The sequence below is a fragment of the Schistocerca cancellata genome, chromosome 1, assembly GCF_023864275.1.
Source record: "Schistocerca cancellata isolate TAMUIC-IGC-003103 chromosome 1, iqSchCanc2.1, whole genome shotgun sequence".
Classification (NCBI taxonomy): domain Eukaryota; kingdom Metazoa; phylum Arthropoda; class Insecta; order Orthoptera; family Acrididae; genus Schistocerca; species Schistocerca cancellata.
The window spans coordinates 647192248-647216404 of record NC_064626.1 but is presented as its reverse complement, the minus strand read 5'-3'; the positions used below and the strand labels follow the sequence as shown (position 1 = coordinate 647216404).

General features: G+C 47.9%; 1 protein-coding gene across 1 annotated transcript in view; it reads left to right on the top strand.

Moving 5' to 3' along the window:
• Positions 1–24157, top strand: part of LOC126091812 (neuroligin-1-like) — an 803327-nt gene that overhangs the window by 621881 nt on the left and 157289 nt on the right. The window contains exons 6-7 of the mRNA XM_049907115.1: positions 4845–5008; positions 23654–23733. Coding sequence (XP_049763072.1) covers positions 4845–5008; positions 23654–23733 — 244 coding nt within the window. The remainder of the gene's footprint in view (positions 1–4844; positions 5009–23653; positions 23734–24157) is intronic.

Genomic DNA, 24157 nt, shown 5'->3' with positions numbered 1-24157 from the left:
CCTGGATTAGAAGAATTTCAGTAAGAAAATTTAAAAAGGTTTTTAACAAATGATCTTTCAAATTTTAATTTAAGATAGCTGAAGGCCTTATCTTAAAATATTCACATAAGGTTCGGCTGAAGGCCATGCACAGTACTTGAGACAAAACTCACAATCTAAAAACAACAGAACTATGGTGCTCAGAAGAGCTGCAAGAGTTGGCCTGAGTTTCGGTGAGATAATTAGCCAAGACTAAGTAATCAGATGGCAACCCGACCCAGGAATGGCTGAAGAACCGACCAACAACCTAATCAATTCCCTTCCGCCCGACCAACGACACGTCAACCGAAAATGTCAGCGAGGACGAAGATACCAGTAGCACTGCGTCTTCAAATATTGGCGTCTAAATACAGCCAAGGCACCATAACCACTCAAAAATATGAACAAATACAAAGGCGTCGAACTACACGCCGTGCCTGACAGCATCAACATGGCGAGGAACACAGGCTCGCTGTTCTGTCCGAACTGACCGACTGCCTACTGCAGTACGCAGACAGCATTCATAACTGCTCAGTGGAAATCACAGAAGCTACACATAGTTCCACGTAAACACTTGCACCAAGAACTCCGACAATCCTAAAATCAATCACTGTGGAAGAAGTCGACACACACAGAGTTTCCATAAGCGGTCGGCGACCAAATACACATCGTCCGATGAGACGACCGACCGAACGACCAACCAAGATCGTTCCCACTCAACGGTCGGGCGAGTCATGGCTGTCCAGAGCTCACTGCAGCTCCGTACCTACTCCCTCGATTCGGAGCTCGGAGACACGGCGACCCGGGTACACTGGCTCGGACCCAGCCATACGGAGGGAACAGTTGCCCACTGGCCACCCGACATCCCTGCACAAGGAAGGAACTGACCCACGTCCGGCAAGACGACCAACTGACGAGGCCCAGAAACGCTCAAAAGACCAAATACACGTCGCCCGATGAGACGACCGACTGAATGACCAACCAACGGTCGTTCCCGTTCCAGTCTCATTCCGTCGGACAGTTCATATGTGTAGCCAGCGGTCGGCGAGTACTGGTTGTCCTGACCTCACTGGCGCTGCGTCCCGACTGAACTGCCGACACACGACGACCCGGAAAACCCTAGCGGTCGCTCCAGAGATGGTACGAAAATGCACTTATCGATAAGCGTTGCTGCTGCCACTCACGGGCAGGCAAGCCAGCAACTTAGAGACGCCAGTAAATCGAATATGAAATGTGACGGCAGTACCGCAAAGAGAAGATGTTAAACAATTCGTACAGGTTTGCTGTAATTAAACTTCCGCAACTTGAGAGAGTCCCCATGAAAAATGAGTGATGGCAAGACAATTAAACTTTGTGGAAACTTTCGAAAGAACATGAAAAACAGAAATAGCGATTAGGTTCCTTTCAGATTACTCTGTTACAATAGCTCCCTACTTAGCAATCATATACAACCGCTCGCTCACCGATAGATCTCTACCTACAGATTGGAAAATTGCGCAGGTCGCACCAGTGTTTAAGAAGGGTAATAGGAGTAATCCATCGAACTACAGACCTATATCATTGACGTCGGTTTTCAGTAGCGTTTTGGAGCATATACTGTATTCAAACATTATGAATCACCTCGAAGGGAACAATCTATTGATACATAATCAGCATGGCTTCATAAAACATCGTTCTTGTGCAACGCAGCTAGCTCTTTATTCGCACGAAGTAATGGCCGCTATCGACAGGGGATCTCAAGTTGATTCCGTATTTCTAGATTTCCGGAAAGCTTTTGACACCCTTCCTCACAAGCGACTTCCAATCAAGCTGCGGGCCTACGGGGTATCGTCTCAGTTGTGCGACTGGATTCGTGATTTCCTGTCAGGAAGGTCGCAGTTCGTAGTAATAGACGGCAAATCATCGAGTAAAACTGAAGTGATATCAGGTGTACCCCAGGGAAGCGTCCTGGGACCTCTGCTGTTCCTGATCTATATAAATGACCTGGGTGACAATCTGAGCAGTTCTCTTAGGTTGTTCGCAGATGATGCTGTAATTTACCGTCTAGTAAGGTCATCCGAAGACCAGTATCAGTTTCAAAGCGATTTAGAAAAGATTGGCAGGTGGCAGTTGACGCTAAATAACGAAAAGTGTGAGGTGATCCACATGAGTTCCAAAAGAAATCCGTTGGAATTCGATTACTCGATAAATAGTACAATTCTCAAGGCTGTCAATTCAACTAAATACCTGGGTGTTAAAATTACGAACAACTTCAGTTGGAAAGACCACATAGATAATATTGTGGGGAAGGCGAGCCAAAGGTTGCGTTTCATTGGCAGGACACTTAGAACATGCAACAGGTCTACTAAAGAGACAGCTTACACTACACTCGTTCGTCCTCTGTTAGAATATTGCTGCGCGGTATGGGATCCTTACCGGGTGGGATTGACGGAGGACATCGAAAGGGTGCAAAAAAGGGCAGCTCGTTTTGTATTATCACGTAATAGGGGAGAGAGTGTGGCAGATATGATACACGAGTTGGGATGGAAGTCATTAAAGCAAAGACGTTTTTCGTCGCGGCGAGATCTATTTACGAAATTTCAGTCACCAACAACCATAAATGAATGTAATCTACACTCCTGGAAATGGAAAAAAGAACACACTGACACCGGTGTGTCAGACCCACCATACTTGCTCCGGTCACTGCGAGAGGGCTGTACAAGCAATGATCACACTCACGGCACAGCGGACACACCAGGAACCGCGGTGTTGGCCGTCGAATGGCGCTAGCTGCGCAGCATTTGTGCACCGCCGCCGTCAGTGTCAGCCAGTTTGCCGTGGCATACGGAGCTCCATCGCAGTCTTTAACACTGGTAGCATGCCGCGACAGCGTGGACGTGAACCGTATGTGCAGTTGACGGACTTTGAGCGAGGGCGTATAGTGGGCATGCGGGAGGCCGGGTAGACGTACCGCCGAATTGCTCAACACGTGGGGCGTGAGGTCTCCACAGTACATCGATGTTGTCGCCAGTGGTCGGCGGAAGGTGCACGTGACCGGCGACCTAGGACCGGACCGCAGCGACGCACAGATGCACGCCAAGACCGTAGGATCCTACGCAGTGCCGTAGGGGACCGCACCGCCACTTCCCAGCAAATTAGGGACACTGTTGCTCCTGGGGTATCGGCGAGGACCATTCGCAACCGTCTCCATGAAGCTGGGCTACGGTCCCGCACACCGTTAGGCCGTCTTCCGCTCACGCCCCAACATCGTGCAGCCCGCCTCCAGTGGTGTCGCGACAGGCGTGAATGGAGGGACGAATGGAGACGTGTCATCTTCAGCGATGACAGTCGCTTCTGCCTTGGTGCCAATGATGGTCGTGTGCGTGTTTGGCGCCGTGCAGGTGAGCGCCACAATCAGGACTGCATACGACCGAGGCACACAGGGCCAACACCCGGCATCATGGTGTGGGGAGCGATCTCCTACACTGGCCGTACACCACTGGTGATCGTCGAGGGGACACTGAATAGTGCACGGTACATCCAAACCGTCATCGAACCCATCGTTCTACCATTCCTAGACCGGCAAGGGAACTTGCTGTTCCAACAGGACAATGCACGTCTGCATGTATCCCGTGCCACCCAACGTGCTCTAGAACGTGTAAGTCAACTACCCTGGCCAGCAAGATCTCCGGATCTGTCCCCCATTGAGCATGTTTGGGACTGGATGAAGCGTCGTCTCACGCGGTCTGCACGTCCAGCACGAACGCTGGTCCAACTGAGGCGCCAGGTGGAAATGGCATGGCAAGCCGTTCCACAGGACTACATCCAGCATCTCTACGATCGCCTCCATGGGAGAATAGCAGCCTGCATTGCTGCGAAAGGTGGATATACACTGTACTAGTGCCGACATTGTGCATGCTCTGTTGCCTGTGTCTATGTGCCTGTGGTTCTGTCAGTGTGATCATGTGATGTATCTGACCCCAGTAATGTGTCAATAAAGTTTCCCCTTCCTGGGACAATGAATTCACGGTGTCCTTATTTCAATTTCCAGGAGTGTATTTTATTTGTAGTATATGCGTATTGTGTTACCAGTGACATCATTGCTGTTCAATTCAAGTAATGTATCCTTGATGCCAAACGAAATAATAATAATAAAAAAGTCACCAACTTTCTCTTCCGAATGCGAAAATATTTTGTTGATCCCAACCGACGTAGGTAGGAATGATCATCAAAATATAATAAGAGAAATCACAGCTCGAACAGAAAGGTTTAGGTGTTCGTTTTTCCCGCGCGCTGTTCGGGAGTGGAATGGTAGAGAGATAGTATGATTGTTGTTCGATGAACCCTCTGCCAATCACTTAAATGTGAATTGCAGAGTAATCATGTAGATGTAGGTAGATGTAGAATAAACGGTACGAACACGAGCCGCACACAGCTCAAGGAGTGGTCCCAAAATTTAACCCTATGGGACTCCCTTCGCTGTTGCTCCCCAATGACTAAAATTGCCTTTCCTTCCAATGTTGTTTGAACTTCATGGTACATCTTTTTGCTTTCTGTTGTATTTGATTGAAACCAGTTGTTTGTAAAGCCATCAAATCCTTAAAAGTTAGGTTTTTCTTTCGTAAGATCATATGGTGACATTTAATTATTTATGGCTTGTAACATTTGGTGAGTGAATGGATAAATAAATAACATTTTCACTCGAGCAACCCTTCAGTAGACTCTTTTAATTATGCAAACACCCTGCGAGCGAGCTTTGTTGGGGCCACGCTTTTGTAGCACTTGCACCTGTAGTCCAGGAGGCGTGGCAGGTGTCTGTGAGAGCCGGCGGCGCGGCGGTGTTGCAGAGGACGGGCAGCGTGCGGGGCGAGGACGTGCCGTACGTGCTGGGCCTGCCGCTGGCGGCGGCCGCGGCGGGCGCGCTGTCGCCGCAGCAGCACAACTTCAGCCGGCAGGACGCCGCCGTGTCGCGCCTGCTCATGCGCTACCTCGCCAACTTCGCCAGGACCGGGTCAGTACGCCTCACCTGCACTCTGCTGCCTGCTGCCGCGCCTTGCTTTCTGACGTGGTGCTAGCCGAGGTAGCAAATAAAGACGATCAGACGTCTACAAAAAAGATTAATTCTTGTAGGTTTGCTGCTTGAGAGAGCCCCCATGAAAAATGAGTGATGGTAAGACAGTGACACTTCTGGAAACATTCGAAAGGACATGAAAAGTAGAAAAAGCGAATACACCATTGAAAGAAATACTCTCATGATGTATATTCTAAGACTGATGCGACAAATCAAAAATCGTAGCAAGGCCAGGATTCGAACCTGGGTGTCACTCTCACTGTTTTCCATTTTTTTCTCGTTTCCTCCTCCAGATGGGGCAACGCTGTAGGGAGAGGAAACGAGAAGTTGTATCTTACAGGGATTCGATCCCGGTTTCTGGCTTACTTTTTTTTAGGCAGATGTGCTAATTACTTTGCCTGGTCACGATGCCCCCCCCCCTCCCCCAGGCTTATCACTGTGCTGGTCCCCAACATCGTACTGGCCTTTTTTATGGTTTTGTTTTTTATTCGATTGATTTATTTATGTTTCTCTTTGAAACCTTACAACGTGCTACCCGAAAAAGAAAGCACTAAAACCGGAATTAATCCTGCATGGCTTCCACCACTGAAAACGGAAAAAAATTATTTCCAATCGTTGCTTGCAAAAATGTTTTATTTCTTATTAACTAAAAAAAAAACAAGTGAAGTAGAGCCAGAAATATTCTCCACATCATCCAACTCATTGCTAATTAAATACGTGATACAGCATGTCCACAAAAAGCGTACGATAGTGTGGCAGACTTCGCCATGTCCAGTGGGCTATAAACATGTACAGGCACAAGGGTCCACATCATACCCGCTCCCCATCATCTAATGAACATCATTCCAGACAAGCCACATAATTGTACTGTTCTTCATCCTCCGGAAGAAGGTTGAACCTGGACGCAGGACAATCTCACCGCGGATTGCCGATTGCCAAGAAAGGCCAATTGACGGCGAAGCCAACTGCAATGCCTGTGACCGCAGGCAACCAACTCCTGTTTCTTCTTCTGTAACATCAGACATATCTTCCCCCTCATAGAGGCTCTCAATATACTCTCTCCACCTATCCCCCTCTTTCCTCTGCATTTAACAGTGGAATTCCGTTGCTCTCTTGATGACACCGCCCTTGCTTTTAATTTCACGTAGGTTGTTATCACTTCCCTATATACTAAGTGAGTCCTTCCGACCATCATTTCTTTTTCGATTTCTTCTCATATTTCTTGCAGCTATTACGTCTTCCTTTTTTCATCAATCAGGTGAAGTGTTTCTTCTGTTACCCATGGTTTCTTCGAAGTTACTTTCTTTGTCCCTATCTTTTCCTTTCCAACTTCTGTGATTGACCCTTTTAGAGACGTCCATTCCTCTTCAACTGTACGCCCTTCTGAGTTATTCCTTATTGCTGTACCTATAGCCTGAGAGAGCTTCAAGCGTATTTCGTCAATCCTTAGTACATCCGCATCCCACTTCTTTGCGTATTGATTCTTCCTGACTACTTTCTTAAATTTCTGCCAACTCCTCATCACTAACACATTGTGATCCGAGTCTATATCTGCTCTAGGGTAAGCCTCACAATCTAGTATCTGATTTCGGAATCTCTCTCTGACCATGATGTAATCTAACTGAAATCTTCCCGTACCGCCCGGCTTTTTCCATGTATACCTACTCCTCTCGTGATTCTTAAACAGACTATTCGCTATTTCGAGCTGAAATTTATTACAGTACTCAATTAGTCTTTCTCCTCTCTCATTCCTTTTCCCAAGCCCGTATTCTACTGTAACCCTTTCTTCAATTCCTTCCCCTACAGTTGCATTCCAGTCCCCCAAAAAAAGGTTCAAATGGCTCTGAGCACTATGGGACTTAACTTCTAAGGTCAGCAGTCCCCTAGAACTTAGAACTAATTAAACCCAACTAACCTAAGAACATCACACACATCCATGCCCGAGGCTAGATTCGAACCTGCGACCGTAGCGGTCGCGCGGTTCCAGACTGTAGCGCCTAGAACCGCTCGGCCACCCAGGCCGGCCCCAGTCCCCCATGACTATTAGATTTTCATCTCCATTTTAGTACTGTATTACCCTTTCTATATTCTCATATACTTTCTATATTTCTTCATCTTCAGCTTGCGACGTCGGCACGTATTACTGACCTATCGTTGTCGGTGCTGGTTTGCTAACGATTCTGATAAAAACAACCCTATCACTGAACTGTTCACACCAACTCACTGTTTGCTCTGCGTTTCTATTCATAACGAATCCTCCTCTCGTTATGCCATTTTCTGCTGCTGTTGATATTACCCTGCATTGATCTGATTAGAAATCCTTGTCTTCTTTGCGTTTCACTTTACTGATCCCTACTATATCGAGACTGAGCCTTTGCATTTCCCTTTTCAGATTTTCTAGTTTCCCTACCACATTGAAGCTTCTAACATCCCATGCCCCGACTCGTAGATCATTATCCTTTCATGTGTCTTAGTTTCCATTGCCTTCTGTATCCTCTTTCCGATGATCATTATTGATTCTTCCGCCTTTAGGAGCAGTTTCCTACCCCAAGGACAAGAGAGTGCCCTGAACCTCTGTCCGCCCCTCCGCCGTCTTTTATAAGCCCGCTGGAAGAATGAGGGTGACTCCTTATGCTGGAAGTCTTCGGCCGCCAATGCTGCTTATTAATCAGAGTTTAAGCGATAGCGTGCTTCGAACCCAGGCCCGAGGATATTTTTATTACTAATCAAAGACGCTACTCTAGACAACGAGTGCAGCACCTTCATCGAGTAATGATCAATAATAACACGAAACAATCGATGGCGGACGATCGCCACGGCCCATGGAATCTCAACTGCGTCAAATCCCTGATACTCCCGGTTGTTAACCTGTGTTCCCGTAAAACGACAAACTGCATCTAAAACGTCCTTGAGCACCGATATGTCGTCCTGGGTACGAAAAAGTACCATAACGTCATCGGCACGCGCGCGGACGATAAACCTTTTCCAAATAACGACCAGCCATCCAACCGAGCACCTATGGACTGTAGTAAGTATTCCAGAAATCGCACGAATAGACATAAATAGGGAACTCCACTGTAGGGCACCTTGACATACTTCATTCACGTCGACAGACGCCTGAATACCAGTAATTAGAGAGGGGAACATCCATCATGCACCATTGTTAAAACCAACAGCCGTCAATACTTGCAACAGAAACTCATCTCGGCCAAACGCGTGATTAAAATCAATAAAAAGTAAAGCTGCCGACACAGGAACGGTGCAAGCAATCGAGATGAGATCTCGACATTTAGCAACGGGAGTCAGGAGAGTACGACCCGAGACACAACTTTGATAACGCGCGACAATTTCAAGAGGCAAACCTGACAGATGGCTATTTATCGTCTGCGCTACAGTTTTATAATCAAAACTGAGCAGTGTTATCGACTGGACCTGATCTATGGGCAGATGTCCCATCTCCTTTGAATTGAAAACGATTTTTCCGACCTCACAGGAGAGCGGGATGTGTACCCCTTGCCCTACTTCGTTCACCGTAGATGTTATCGTATCACCTATCGGAAGAAAGAACCGAACATAAAAGTTTTCGGGAAGTCAAGCCAGATCTGGCAGTTTGGGGGAATGAGACTGGACTAGAATGTCAGACGTCGCATGTCGGTGAAAAGCTTCAGAACTTCTCACAGTGAGCTGGCATAACAACACTATGAAAGAGGGAAGTAAAATCAGCAGACGGTGTACCGTCTGACTACACCCCGGTTAAAGATCGGAAATGTGTCCTCGGAGTCTTTCGTGACGGCATACATGAACAAAACGTTCTCGGTTTTCCAACAGCGTCAATTCGAATAAAATCCTCGAGCTTTCGACGGCCATCTCCGCCATCGTCGTCAGGAGTTGTATTTCAATTCCCCATCGGGGCAGGCTGGCAGCAGCATATGCACTGCTCTTCAGCCGAAAGACATAGAACAAACAATAGAAGACATTTAAAAATAACAAGGGAGAGAATATGGTGAACATAGATATAAAAAAGGGGAACATCATGGAAGGCAATAGACAAAAAACAGGGTGACTGTAAAATGGAGATAAAAAACTATTTAAAAGTAGCACACACAAGAAGCCACACTCTGTGACAATTAAAAGAACGCAAGGCACAGTATGACTGGAGCATAAAAGGTATCGACGGATGACGTAGCACATAACAAACACTGACGGCGAACCTCAAGGCAGCACACAATTAAAATTACACCTTGACGCACAGGAGAAACAGCACTAAACACAACACTGATGTGGCACACTGACGATGATCAAAACGGAGGATCTGCCAGGCGCAAGGAGATGAGGGAGACTGGAAGAAGGGAGGGAGGGGAAGAGATGGTGGAGATGAGCGGTGGGCGCACTGAAGAGGGCCAGATAGGGAGGGTTGTGGGAAGGAAAGAGGCAAGTACGGGGTGCAGGGTCTCAGGGGAAGGAGGAAAATCCGCTCGGGGACAAGGAGGGAAGAGGAAAAAGGGGTCCCTGGGGAGGGGGGGGGGAACAAGTCCAGGTTATAGTTGGAAGGAAGGGTAGATGTCACGGCGAAGTTCGTCATCTGGGAGGGGGACACGTTGGAAATTGCCCTGATGAAGGAGATGGAGGGTGTGGAGGTGGAGAGAGGGAGGGATACAGCGATAGAGGCGCTGCAACGGGCGGGGGGTGGAGAGGAAGGAGGAAACCAGATGGTGGGGGGGATCAGGCCTGCGGACAATGTAAAGGATGCGGAGATGTTGGAGGAACAGGAGTAGGTGGGGGAAGGGGATCAGTTCATACAGGAGCCGTGTGGGGGAAGGAAGACGGATACGGAAGGCAAGGCAGAGTGCATGGCGTTCAAGGATTTGGAGGGCCTTGTAAAAGCGGGTGGGGGTGGAGATCCAGGCAACGCTGGCATAACAGAGGATAGGACGGATGATGGATTGGTAGGTGTGGAGGATGGTAGAAGGATGCAATCCCCATGTCCAGCTGGACAGGAGTTTCAGAAGGCAGAGGTGGGAATGGGCTTTCTGCTGGACAGTCTGGAGATGAGGGGTCCAGGTGAGGTGTCGGTCGAGGGTGAGGCCAAGGTATTTCAGGGTGTGGGTGAGCTGGATGGGACGACCATAAAGGGTGAGGTAGAAATCATGGAGGCGAAAGGAGCGAGTGGTGCGGCCTATGATGATTGCCTGGGTTTTGGAGGGGTTGAGACGGAGGAACCACTGGTTACACCTAGTGGTGAACTGGTTAAGGTGGGTTTGGAGGGTACGTTGAGACCGTTGAAGGGTAGGATAGAGAGCCAGGAAGGCGGTGTCATCAGCATACTGGAGAAGGTGGACTGGTGCGGGTGGCTTGGGCATATCAGCCATATACAAGAGATAAAGGAGAGGGGAGAGGACAGAACGCTGGAGGAGCCAGCCGTGGGATAAAAGATACGGGAGTTGGTGTTGTGGAGGGTGACATAGGAAGGACGGTGCGAGAGGAAGGAAGCGACCAGACGGACAAAATTGATAGGCAGGGCATAGGTTTGGAGTTTAAAGAGGAGACCGGGACGCCATACATGGTCATAGGCATTTTGGAGGTCAAGGGAAACAAAATTGGCAGAGCGACGGGAGTTGAGCTGGAGGGACAGAAGGTGAACGAGGTTGAGGAGTTGGTCTTCAGCAGAGAAGGAGGGTTGGAAGCCACACTGGCTAAGGGGGAGGAGGTGGTGTTGAGCAAGGTGCTGATGGATACGGTGGGAGAGGATGGATTCCAAGACCTTACTGAAGATGGAGGTGAGGCAGATGGGACGATAGGAAGAGGAGGCAGAAGGGGGTTTGTTGGGTTTGAGGAATAAGAGGACGCGGGAGGTCTCCCACAGGTCATGGTAGAAGCCAGTAGAGAGGATGACGTTATAGAGATGGGCGAGGACGGTCAGGATGGAATAGGGGCTTTCTCGAAGGTGACGGAAGGTGACACAGTTGTGACCAGGGGCCGTGTTGCATTTGGACCGGAGGATAAGTTTAATGTCTTGTGCTGTGATGGGAGTGTTTATGTCAGAGGGGGGCAACTGCCCCAAGTACTGGAGACTAGGAGCAAGTGGAGCGACCGAGGTATCGACACATTCCATGACGGTGGGGAAAAGAGAATAATCAAAGTGGGGATCATCGGGGATGGAGAAGACCTCGGAAAGGTGGGAAGCAAAGTGGTTGGCCTTACTGAGGTTGTCAGGAAGGGGGCGATCGTTATGGAGAAGGGGGTGCCGGGGCTGTTACGGTCTCTCGCTTATATAGGCATGATGACATCAGCAGTAGCCAATCAGATCGATCCAATGTGGCGCATGCGCGTAAGTCGACACGGGCAGCTAGCGGAGCTATTGCCCGTGGTAGCACCGGTGACGTCTGGTGGCGCCAGGGGCAGGCGCTACGTTTGAAACTGCCGCTCCCGCGTCGCGCATCTGTCTCTGCTTTCTTTCGATGTCCAACGCCCGTCCCCATGCCCTGCTGAGTGTGTATCCCTGGTCTCTGTTGAAATTGTTGTTGTTCAAGCGAATCTCGGCCGCTTCCTTTATAACGGAGTCCCAATATGTAGACGCATGAGCCAACACTTTTGTCTTTTCGAACTGTATTTTATGTCCGTTTTCTAGGCAATGCTCCGCTATGGCCGACTTGTCAAGCTTCCTTTGTTTTATATGGCGCTTGTGCTCAGTACAACGCTCCGCAACCGTGCGAATCGTCTGTACAATGTACATGCTGCCCCATTCACAGGGTACACCATACACACCGGACACTCAGAGAGCAATGTCGTCTTTAACAGGACGCAACAAATCTCGTATCTTGGGGGCGGGTCGGAACACTGGTGTTAGCCCATTCTTCTGCAGCAGACGTCCTAACTTACTGCTAGTTGCTCCACAGTGCGGCAGGAATACAATCCGTTTGGCCTCCTCTACTGATTCACCAGGTGTCTTTCGTCGGCGGCTCTTGTAACCGTTTGCGATGTCTCTTTTGCTGTATCCATTTTCCCCGAAAATACGTTTTAAGTTCTGCAATTCAGACTGTAGGTGGTCGTCGCAGCAAGCCGTAATAATGGAGAGCTTATCCCCTTAACGTTTAGGTTGAGAAATGTATGCGCCTAAATAAGGTAACACATGTAAAGCACGAAAGGAAAACTAGAAAATAATTCACGCATCACGTCCCGTTACCGGCAAATGGCGGAGAAGAAGGTACAAGACTTCAATCCTCCCCACAGGAAGGTGCAGATTTCATTTCTTTTTTTTTTTTCGCACCACTCCGTGACAACCTAATTTCTTGACGTGGAAAGGTAAAGAATTCATCAAAGTCCGCTGCGAGATGGGAGGCGTCCCCTCTCCGTTTAGTCGAATGCATGAAACACAACCGGGAGCGATGAACATATTCATCAGATAAACAAGAGACAGACAATGCAGCATCTGACTACCCGGAAGAGAACCTGTAGTAACCTGTTGCTCCACCGTATCAAGAATGAGGAGGGGATAGTAATGCACTAGAACACGGTGAAGACAGAACAGCCGACGACGTCTCCGATAAATGATCGGAACCTACCGTAAAAGATGCTTATAAGGGTGGAGGACAGGACTCAGATGCAACATTCATTTCAGCACCAATAGAACCAGCAAATAATTGAGGACGTGGGTTGCCAGTGCTACTCTGAGATGAAGAGGTTAGCCACAGGAGAGGAATTCATGGCGGGTCGCATCAAACCAGTCAGAAGACTGATGACAAAAAAAAAAAAACAGCCTAGCCAGTTGCAGATATTTGCTGGGTTACAGAAGGCGTGTGCAACGTTTATGTTCTGTGCGGCACAGACAGCTGATCTTTACAGTTCCGCCAACGAGGGCGCTGGCGCCGGCCTGTGTGGTTTCTGTCACGTGACAGTGATACAGGTGCGGCAATATTCGCAGCGCGCTATATAAGGCAGAGCGGAGAACGTCTTCGTCCACCTATTCCTCCACATGCAAAGCCAAGCCCCCTCCCACCAACCCTGAATTCACTGTCCCCGCTCGCCCCATCGACCCACCCATCCACCCTAACAATTCCCTCCGCCCTCCCCCTACAGCAGAAGACATCATCCGGTTCCTCACCATCGTCCTGCAGAACATCCACCCCTTCCAGCGTCCCCACACACTCCAGCAGATTTCCCTTGCCGCCCGCTCTGTTTTTCACTTAAACACCTACGCCACCTACTCCCACAACCAGGCCCACTTTATCTTCACCCGCCTCGACACCCTCGTTTAAGCCCCTCTCTCCCCGTCCCGCACCCTTCCCACCTGAAACCTCCTGGCGCGTCAACAGTATCGTCTCCTCTAACTCAACATTCGCTCCCTCCCTGCAAACAAATACCTCTTCATGCATACCCTCTCCTGGCACCAGGTTGACTCCTTCATCCTTAATGAAACCTTCCTCCAACCCCACCATGTTGTCCGCACCTCCCCCTATCTCCTTCACCGCACTGACAATACCCTTCCCCTAGCCCGAGGCGGGGTCGCTATAGGCCACCTCCGACACCTCCCTGTCTGGCCACTACCCCTCCTCAATGACCCAACTGAACACCTTCTCCTCAGCCTATTTTACCCTCCCTCACCACTACCTGCGCCACTATCTATATCCGCCCTGCAACTCCTCTCCCCTTTGACTTCATTTCCCTAGTTGACCCTACCTTCTCCACCTATGTGATCGCCGCTGACCTCAATATCCACAGCCATGACCCTGCCACCCTTCTGCGGTGGCATCAGTTCCTTGCCACCCTCTATGGTGACCTTGTTCCTCTCCCATAGCACACCCGTCCTAAAAGTAACTCCACCTTTAATGTTATCCTCGCTTCCCCTAACCTCCTTGGTCGCATCACTGTTGATGTCCTCGATCCCGTCGGTAGTGACCATCTCACTGTCCTTCTCACCATCTCCCCTACGTGTCCCGCCACTGCAGCCACCCACCCAGCTGCCCCTCCAAAGTCTCTCCATGACTACCACCGTGCCAATTGGGATGCCTACTGGGAATCCATTGCCTTACAGGTCGAAAGCCACCCCCTCACCTTTCACCACCCTGATATCATCCATGCCTCTTCCTTCCTTCAGAAGACCATCACTGACGCTGTGGAGGCTCATGTCCCTACCAAACTCATCCACCCTCACCGCCCTACGCTTCCTCCACAGGCTGTCCTTCTTCGGCGTGAATCCCACAGGCTCTACCGCTCCTTCCTCCACACTCGTGACCAGGATACTCTCACCCACCACCGGCAATTACAGCGACACATCCGGAACCTCATTACAGCAAAGAAACGCCAGGACTGGCGCCAGACATGCACATGCCTCAACTCCACCCTCCCTGTCAACTCCTCCAAGTACTAGTCAGCCTTCCACCGCCTTACTGGTAGCCATCTCACCCCACATTACCCCGTCCTCCATGACGATCGACGCTTTCCTGATGACCTCAGTAAGGCTCACCATTTTGCTTCCCACTTATCCGAGGTCTTCTCCATTCCTGACAATCCCCATTGTGATTACTCCCTCTTCCTCACCATCCTTGACCGCACTGACACCTCTGTGCCCCTGCTCGCCTCTAGCTTCCAGTACTTGGATCAATTACCCCCCTCAGACATCAACACTCCCATCACCGCACAAGACATCACACTTGCCCTCTGCTCCAAATGCAACACTGCCCCTGGTCATGATGGCGTCACCTACCGTCATCTCAAGGAATCCCCTCCATCCTTCCTGTATGTCCTTGCTACCCTGTAAAATGTCTTCCTCTCCACTGGATTTTACCCCGACCTGTGGAAGACTTCCCGTGTCCTGCTGTTCCCTAAACCTAACAAACCCCCCTCTGATACGTCTTCCTATCGTCCCATCTGCCTCACCTCCATGTTCAGTAAGGTCTTCGAGGCCATCCTCTCTCGCCGTATTCACCGCCACCTTAACCAGCACCACCTCCTTCCTTTTACCCAATGTGGCTTCCGGCCTTCCTTCTCCACCGACGACCAGCTCCTTAACCTTACCAATCTTCTTTCCCTCCAACTTAACTCCCGTCGCTCTGCTATCTTTGTTTCCCTTGATCTCCAGAACGCCTATGACCATGTCTGTCATCCCGAGCTCCTCTTCAAACTCCAGACCTATGCTCTCCCCATCAACTTCGTCCGTCTTGTTGCTTCCTTCCTCTCCCATCGTCCCTCCTATGTGACTATCCACAATTCCAACTCCCATACTTTCTATCCCTCTGCCGGCGTGCCCCAAGGTTCTGTTCTTCCCCCTCTCCTCTATCTCCTGTACACTGCTGATATGCCCAAACCTCCACCACTTGTTCATCTTCTCCAGTTCGCTGATGACACCGCCTTCCTAGCCCTTTATCCTACCCTTCAACGGTCCCAACGTACCCTCCAAACCCACCTTGACCAATTCACTGCTTGGTGCAACCAGTGGTTCCTCTGTGTCAATCCCTTCAAGACCCAGGCGATCATCATAGGCCACACCACCCGCTCCTTCCGTCTCCATGATTTCTACCTCACCATTTATGGCCATCCTATCCACCTCACTCCTACCCTCAAATACCTTGGCCTCACACTTGACAGCCACCTCACCTGGACTCCCCATCTCCTTACCATCCAAAATAAAGCTCACAACCGTCTCCGTCTCCTGAAACTCCTGTCCGGCCGGGCGTGGGGTCTGCATCCTTCCACCATCCTTCACACCTACAAATCCTTGATCCGCCCCATCCTCTGTTATGCCAGCGTAGCTTGGATTTCCGCACCTCCCCGGTTCTATAAAGCCCTCCAAATCCTTGAACGCCACGCACTCTGCCTCGCCTTCTGCATCCGCTTTCCGTCCCCCACGCGCATCCTCTACAACCTCATGCCCTTCCCCCACCTTCTACTTTTCCTTGAACACATCCACACACTATATATGTCCGCCGCCTTGATCCCCCTCACCCCCTGGTGTCTCCCTTCCTCTCCACCCCTAACCAGTTGCCGCACCTTTACCGTTGTGTCCCACCCTCTCTCCATCTCCACACCCTCCACCTCCTTTCCAAACGCAACTTCCACCATTTACCCCTCCCTGATGATGAGCTTCGCCCTGACATCTACCCTTCCTACCAACTCTAACCCCATCTTCCTGCCTCCTCCCCCTCCCTCCTCCTGAGCGGCTTCCCCCTCCTACTCCCCCTCCATCTCTTGTGCCTCCTTTCAGTGTCTCTGCACTCCCTCCTGCCCTGTCTTCCCTCTTCATCTCCCACCCCACGTGTCTCCAGCATCTTCGTGTACCCACTGATGCCCCTCGTCTCTTCATCCCGCCGCTTCCCCTGCTGCCCCTTGCTCACCCCTCCTTTTCCATCCTCTCTGCCCTTTCCATCAGCAGGTCCACCTGACAGTTTTATTCTTCGTCGTGTGTGCTCCAAGTGGGTTTCTAAGTGTGGTGTTGTTCCGGAGTGTTTTTACTACTGTGGCCGACTTTTAACCTGTGCATGTCCATTCAGTGTTTTCTCTGAGTTTTGAAGAATCGCCAACAGTGTTTTTTAACTTTTTGGTGACTTTTTTTTAACTGTCCTCCATGAACGTCTCCGTGTTAGTCTATTTTTTACCTCCATTTTCTCCCATTATTCTGTTTTAAGTTCCCCTTTATCGCCTTATGTATGTAACTTTTTATTCTTATTTTAAGTTGTCATGTCACTCGGCTGAAGAGCAGGGGTTGTGCCGCTGACAGCCCTCCCCTGCCCATATGGGGCAGGGGAATGAAATCACAATAAAGAAAAAAAAAGTCTTCGTCAGTCTTCGATGTCTCACCTGAGGATGATTGGCAGGTGCCCAGTCGAAATACCGTGGAGTGAAGTTTACGACGACCGGCTGCAATCCCGAAATCTTTTCGAATAACTTCTGCGATGTTTGGAATGTAGTGAAAGAGGTACTCACCGAAATTTGGCGGGTTGGTGGGGGGGGGGGGGGGGGGAGAGGATGCTGTGGTTGTACTTGGGATAGCTCAGTCGGTAGAGTGTTTATTCAAGAAACGCTAAGGTCCCAGGCTAGAGTACCTGTCTGACGCTATTTTAAACTGCCAGGAAGTTTCGAATCAGCGCACACTCCGTTGTAATACGAAAATTCACTTTGAATGTATTTATCTGATGAAATGATATTCTGTCTATGGAAAGTGAGTGACGTATTATATATTCCTTTTTGTTTTAGACAGAAACACAGAATATGACTACCTGCTGTTGCTGACACCAACTGCAGCGAACCAAGTTGTGATTCTTATCTTGAAACGGTAAATGGCTTCTGGAGTTACCATAAAACATTAGCAAACAAGAAATAAATGAAAAAAAACTATGTACCAGTTGTCCCTTTTGAACGTGTTCTGGCTGATCAAACAGGTGATATTGGCCTTTATTCGGCGAAACCTGAGTCACCAATGTGGGTTAATCCCTTAGAGCAGAGACCAGAGGAAAGACGTAGAAGTTTTATTCACCCATACCCCACCCCCTTCCACTCCCAATCGCAATAGCTAGTCAGTGAGATCCAGACGATTCCAGCCACATGAGTGCCCTCTGATCAGTCATTTTCGAAGGCAGGAACAGGTTTTCAAAGAGAACAGCCAAACGATTGGGTACGATATTAGTTTCATTACTGTACTGAAGATAAAAGAGAAGTTCAGAAAAGATTTAATTCATTTACTTTTTGCAACAATCTTTAGGAATTACTGAACTCGTATAAAGAACCAAGCTACTATTCGGCTTGGTGTGCAGAATCTTTGAGTCTGGAGATACACCATCAGACTTCTGAAAAAATATCATCCACACAAATCCAAAGATAGCAAGGGCACATGGGGGTGAGAGCAACCGCGAAATTAGGTCAACAACTCATACAGTCAAGATGTTGAAAGGAAGAATGCAAAAAGAAATTGAGGATCTCTTAGATGACGATCACTTGGACTTTCGGAAAGGTAATGGCGCCTGAGAAGCAGTTCTGAAGTTGCGGTTGATAACGAAAGCGAGAGTTAAGAAAAATCAAGGCACATGCATGGGATTTGTCGATCTTGAAAAAGCGTTCGACAAAGCAAAATTTGCCTGAAAAATGGGAGTGAGGTGTATGGAAAGACGGATAATATAGAACATATGTAATAACAGGCAATAATAGGAACGGAAGACCAAGAACGAAGAGATCGAATTAAAAAGAGTGTAAGGCAGGTACATGGTCTTTCGGCCCTACTGTCCAATCTACAGGGTGTCCCAGGAGGAATGGTCAAGAGTCGGGGGTATGACAGGAACTTTTATTGGAAGCAAAAAATGTGTGTGTGTGAAATCTTATGGGACTTAACTACTAAGGTCATCAGTCCCTAAGCTTACAGATTAACCTAAATTATCCTAAGGACAAACACACACACTCATGCCCGAGGGAGGACTCGAACCTCCGCCGGGACCAGCGGCAAAAAAGTTTAATACACTTTGTCTCTGAAATGCGTTCCTTAAGAGATATGAGCTCTCGATCTTTGCTACTGCGAAACACACATTTACTACTGAAAAAGTGCTCATGGCTTCTAAAGTAGGCATTTTAGAGTCCACGTTTACTAGACTATTAAACATGGAAATCAAAGAGCTTTCAGTAGAAGAGATTTGTTTCATAGTATCGAAGATAAAGAAATGTTCATAGCTCAAGGTATCAATTTTAGAGGCCATATTTATTAGACTTTTTTGCTTCCGATTATCATTCCTGTCATATCCCTGAATACTGAAGATTCCTCCTCGTATATCCAGTATACATTCAACACCCAATGAAGTGAATAAAATAAAGGTTCTTGGTGAAAGGATGTAAATGATAAGATACGCTGATGAATTGCTATCTTCACTGAAAGTAAAGAAGAATTCAGGAGGTTTTGAATTCAATGAACCGTCTGATGAGTACAGAACACTGACAGAATAAACCGAAGAAAGATAAAAGTAATGAGCTGTACAGGAAATGAGATAAGCGATAAATTTAACATAAAATCGGAGTCCACGAATTGGACGATGTTAAGCAATTCTCCTACCACGGAAGCAAAATAAAACAACGGACCACGCAACTCAGATATAAGATGCACATCAGCACAGGCAACGAGGGAATTCCCGGCCAAGAGAAGTATGCCACTAGCAAATAACGGCCTCTATTCGAGGAAGGAATTCTGAGAATGTACGTTTCGAACACGGCGAGGCATGGTAGTGGATCGTGGACTGTGGGGAGCCCGGAAAAGAAAAGAACCGAAGCGTTTTGAGATACGGTGCTACAGAAAGATGTTGAAAGTTTGGTGGACTGATACGATAAGGAACGAGGATGTCGGGGAATAGCTTCGTAGGCAAGTAGGGGCAGCTGTAAAGGGTCACGGTATAGGCGAAGACAGAAATTGGAATACATCCAACAAGTAATTGAGGACGTATGGTGCAGCTGCTATTCTGAGATGTTGGCACAAGAGATGAATTCGGCTTGGGCAATCAGAAGACTGATACTAAAAATAAATAAATAAAATAAAATAAAATAAACAATAAATTCAGATGTTTTGTGGTAATCTGTTCCGTAATTTCGTACTTCAAACTCCAATTTTTTAAACTCACTTAGCGCTATTTTGAACTTCTGAAAATCGACTGTATGTCATTATTATAGATAGATTTTAATGACACAGCCGCAAAGACTGGAGGCGATAGTATCCAATCCTTTTATCAAAGATAGGCTTCGATACCTCAAAGTATCGATTTTTTTTTCTCGATATTTTTATGAGTACGATACCTTTCTTACGACGTTACTCATGAGTGAATATCGATACCTTTCGTTCGATTCCGTGTCACTACTCCCACACATAGAAAACATAATAAACGTAATAAGAGACACGTAGTAAGACAGAATGTATTGTAGTGGTCTGATGATAATCGCTACATCCGAAAGCTGGCAGTAATGTTTCGGCAGGCTGAGAGACCGTGGGGTAAAGATTTCCGAGTACACCCACACTGCGTTGTTATATTAGTATCACAATCCGACACAGCCGCAGTCGCTACACTCGGTTCGCAATTAATACGGAGATAATCCGGCTAACCTGAAGGGCGGATGCGCGCGATTGCACGTAACCGATAAACGGTGCGTACGGAACTTGCGTCCGAGATAAGTCGCATGTGGCACGCAATCACGATTTGGCCGGACCCGCTGGCTGGTAATCGCGATTTGCGCAGATCCGCTCTCTCTCTCTCTCTCTCTCTCTCTCTCTCTCTCTGCCGTTTGCGCCCTACCGGCTTTGTCGCCCTAATGAGTCGTTTAATATTGTACGAACGGATAATGCGTTAACTTAGGCTCGCCGAGCAACGGCGGTGCTCTCGGCGCTGCGGCGCTGCCCGTTTTTGCGGCTATCGTGTGCGCTTTCACTCGTTAGCAAGTCAAATTTGTGCCGTCGCGCGACGCGGCTAGGCGCGGCGTGTCCGGGCAGAAATAAACAAATCCATTTCCCGTAGCGGTGACAGGTGACGCGCGTGACAAATGCCGGCGATAGCGGCGCGCCCCCTGCGCCCGCACCTACGCCCGGTTCCTGCAGGTAATCATACAAAGCTGCAAACGCCACGCCACACAAAACAATATCCGCTTTCTGAACAGTGATGGACGATATCGCTAGCAGAACAAACTCCCCGGAAAATAAAAGCCCATTTCCGAAATGCCATGTCGCGCAGAACATCCGAACCAGAAGCTTTTATGGCCGCAGAGGAGGAGGGATGTGGGAAAAGGTGGCGGTTCTGGGGGGGGGGGGGGGGGGGGGAAGAGAGAGGGGCAGAGTTGTGCCGAGATAAACAGCAGCGTGGAAGCGGGAGCACTGCATCTGGAGTCGATAGAAGCCTGTTAAACTAGCGTTGCTCAAAAGGAAATCGCAGTACCTAACAAAACTTGCCTGCGTAATCCTATTTTATGTATTTATCAGGGTCTGTGGGACCGTGCGAGCCAAAGTTGACGCACAAACAACGGGCTCCGAGTATAAACTGCTCGCGAGTTACGCACGAGATGTTGCCTGCCACGAGCAGATACAACAAATAGATAAACATGTAATTATTAGATAATAAAGAAATAACAAGTAAGCTAACGCAAATATCTGTATTTACTCGATTGATCTTGTCTTTTACAACACATTAGGCGGTAAAAATGGCCTCCTTATGCTTGGAAACTAGCCCCGTGTTTGCTATCGTGGGATCAGAATCACGATGTTACGGAAACTACACTGAAGTAGGTCTACACCGAATCAGCACAAGGAGTGTAATGCAGTATTATAATAGCCCTGACATAAATCCCACTTGGGGTGACTTGTTTCTCATATGACTCATTCATTAAATTAATTGATCAAAATTTCCCCAAAAAATTATGATGGGAAAGGATTCAGATACGCGTAACTGTTTAACAGATAAAAGCCGTCCCAAAAATTACAATTACACTTATTTCCTTTAAATGGAACACAAAACTGATTTTGAATTTGTGCGAGGGTTGCCCAGAAAGTAATGCGCAGCATTTTTTTTTTTTTCTCAACCGAATGCAATGCTACGAATGCGAAACGTTACGTATATATTATTTGAAGTTTCCTGAGTCAGCGCGCTAAGTTTTCGTCACTTCCGACAGATAGCGTAGCTGCAGGACAGTTTAAAATGGGCGACTGGAAGTGATGTACGTTACAAGCAACGTACCGTCATTGAATTTCTCACTGCAGAGAAAGAAACTGTGGGGTATATTCACAAAAGCTTGTGTAAAGTCTATGGGGCATCTGCTGTTGACAGAGGTACAGTCAGTCGCTGGGCATGGAAGGTGAGGTCATTAGAAGGCGGTTTAGAGGAGCTCCACGATTTGCAGCGGTCGGGGAGACCAGCCACGGCTGTCCACCCGACACGCCTGACCTAGCCCATTCGCACTTCCACTTGTTTTGGCCATTAAAAGGTGCCATTCGTGGAAGACATTTTGAGGACAATGAGGAGGTGATTCACACAGTGAGGCACTGGCTCCGCAACCATGACAAGGATTGGAACTGACAGGGCATACACGCCCTTGTTTCGCGTTGGAGGAAGGCCATAGAAAGGGATGGAGATTACGCAAAAAAATACGGTGTGTAGATGGAATACAATTCTTTCGTGTGTAATTCTCATTATGTTCAATAAAGAACTGTTGAAGAAAAGAGATGTGGCGCATTACTTTCTTGGCAACCCTCGTACAAGGAACAATTATGTATAAGAAGTAAACCAAACTTATAAATATTCCTCACTTGATAGAGGCGTTGGCAAGAATATAACATAGACGACACTGCGTGGTGTAGTGTGCTTCTCTGCTACAAGAAGGGGTAGCAAAGAAAATGGGTGAAACAAGTGTTCTTTATGTGATTTCCTCTATAGATGAGCTACACTTTCTTATAATTAACCCAACAAACCGAAGTCGGCCATGCTCCCTCCCCTGCAACCATCCTTACGTTCACGGTCCGTTTAATGCGACTTTTCAACGTTACGCTTTAATGTTTAATGGACGTCATTGTAAGCAGCATTCCGAAATACGTTATTTGAACATTACAGTGTCGCATTGTGTCAAACACTTTCGGGAAACCTAGGGATATGCCATATGCCTGTAGCTCTTAATCCACAGTTCGGCAGATATCGTGCGAGGAAAGGGCAAGTTAAGTTGCTTACGAGCAATGCTCACTACATGGAACAGACTTTAGTTCCCTCGTGGAAACTGGGGACGGATGTCGGGCAGGAACACGGCAGCCATGTTTTATGATATCTGGGAACGGAAGCCGGATTCTTTACACCAGGGTGTTTAACCGCTTTTTCTGTATCTTAATGAGTGCTGAACAAGGAAGTGACAGAGAAAAGATTGAAATCTTCATTTCGACTGTTTCGTATCCCCCACGACTGCAGAAACGCGTATAAAAATCCATCGCGCCAAGAATACGGCATTATGTACTGTGACAAAAGTTACTACCAATTAAATGTATGATTTATACAGTACATTTAGCCACAATATTTTACGTTCCATTAGCCACTTCCAATCTGCGATTTAATAGACTCACAGACAGTAATTACTAGAAATCTAGAGATGTCTATCTCTATAACTGAGGGGTCAGCGCGGCAGAATGCCGTGCGGGTGACCAGGGTTCGATTCTCGGCCGGTTCGGAGATTTTCTCCATTCGGGGACTGGATGTTGTGTTGTCTTCATCATTTCATTCTCATCGACACGCAAGTCGCCGAAGTGGCGTCAACTATAAAAACTTGCTCCAGACGACTAGTCTACCAGACGGGAGGTCCTAGCCACACAGATTTCATTTCACTACTAGAAATGCTAAGAATTTTCTAATGAATAAAACGTCTACGCCCCTAGGTTTCAGGAGAGGGCGAGAGTCTTTCTTCCACTCCACCCACGCACGCACCCTTTTAGTAACGCCTATGATCATCGCATTTCGTCCAATAACTGTAACCTTAAAGCCATTGGACAAGTTATGTAGTGTGTGATGTTCCCAGATCAACATAACATAATCTCTTTTAGGAAAAAAAGGCCTTTAGGAAAGATTCGCTAGCGTCTCTGAAGAAGAATGCTGCTGTGTGTTGCAGGGACCCCAACAGCGGACCTGGCGAGCCGCCGCCTTTCTGGGACACGTACGATGCCATCAACCAGCTCTACCTGGCGCTCGGTGAGTGCAGCGCTAAATACCATGTCTAATGAGAATAGACGGCTATAGTGTCTAGCTTGCCATTTGAGCACAACAGTCTCCCTGAACACCAACACCAAATAAACCAGGAAATGTAGAGCCTTTACAGGATGTAGAATAATAACCGATATCAGTCACATTAGAAGGTGATTTTATTTAACACATCACCGGTTTCGCACGTGTGCCCATCTTCAGGTGGTTAAATTCATGTACATATTTCCATACTCAGTGTTGGAGATCACTGTTTGAATCAGAAAGAAATAGTGTGATGATAACTTAACAAACACAAATGAAATGTCTGGAAGTTGCTAAGCGACGCGTGTTGTAAAATTTTATAGCACTTACACATAGTTCGTGTATCCATAGCATTTTCATATTACATTTCTCACGTCTTTTTTACAAAACA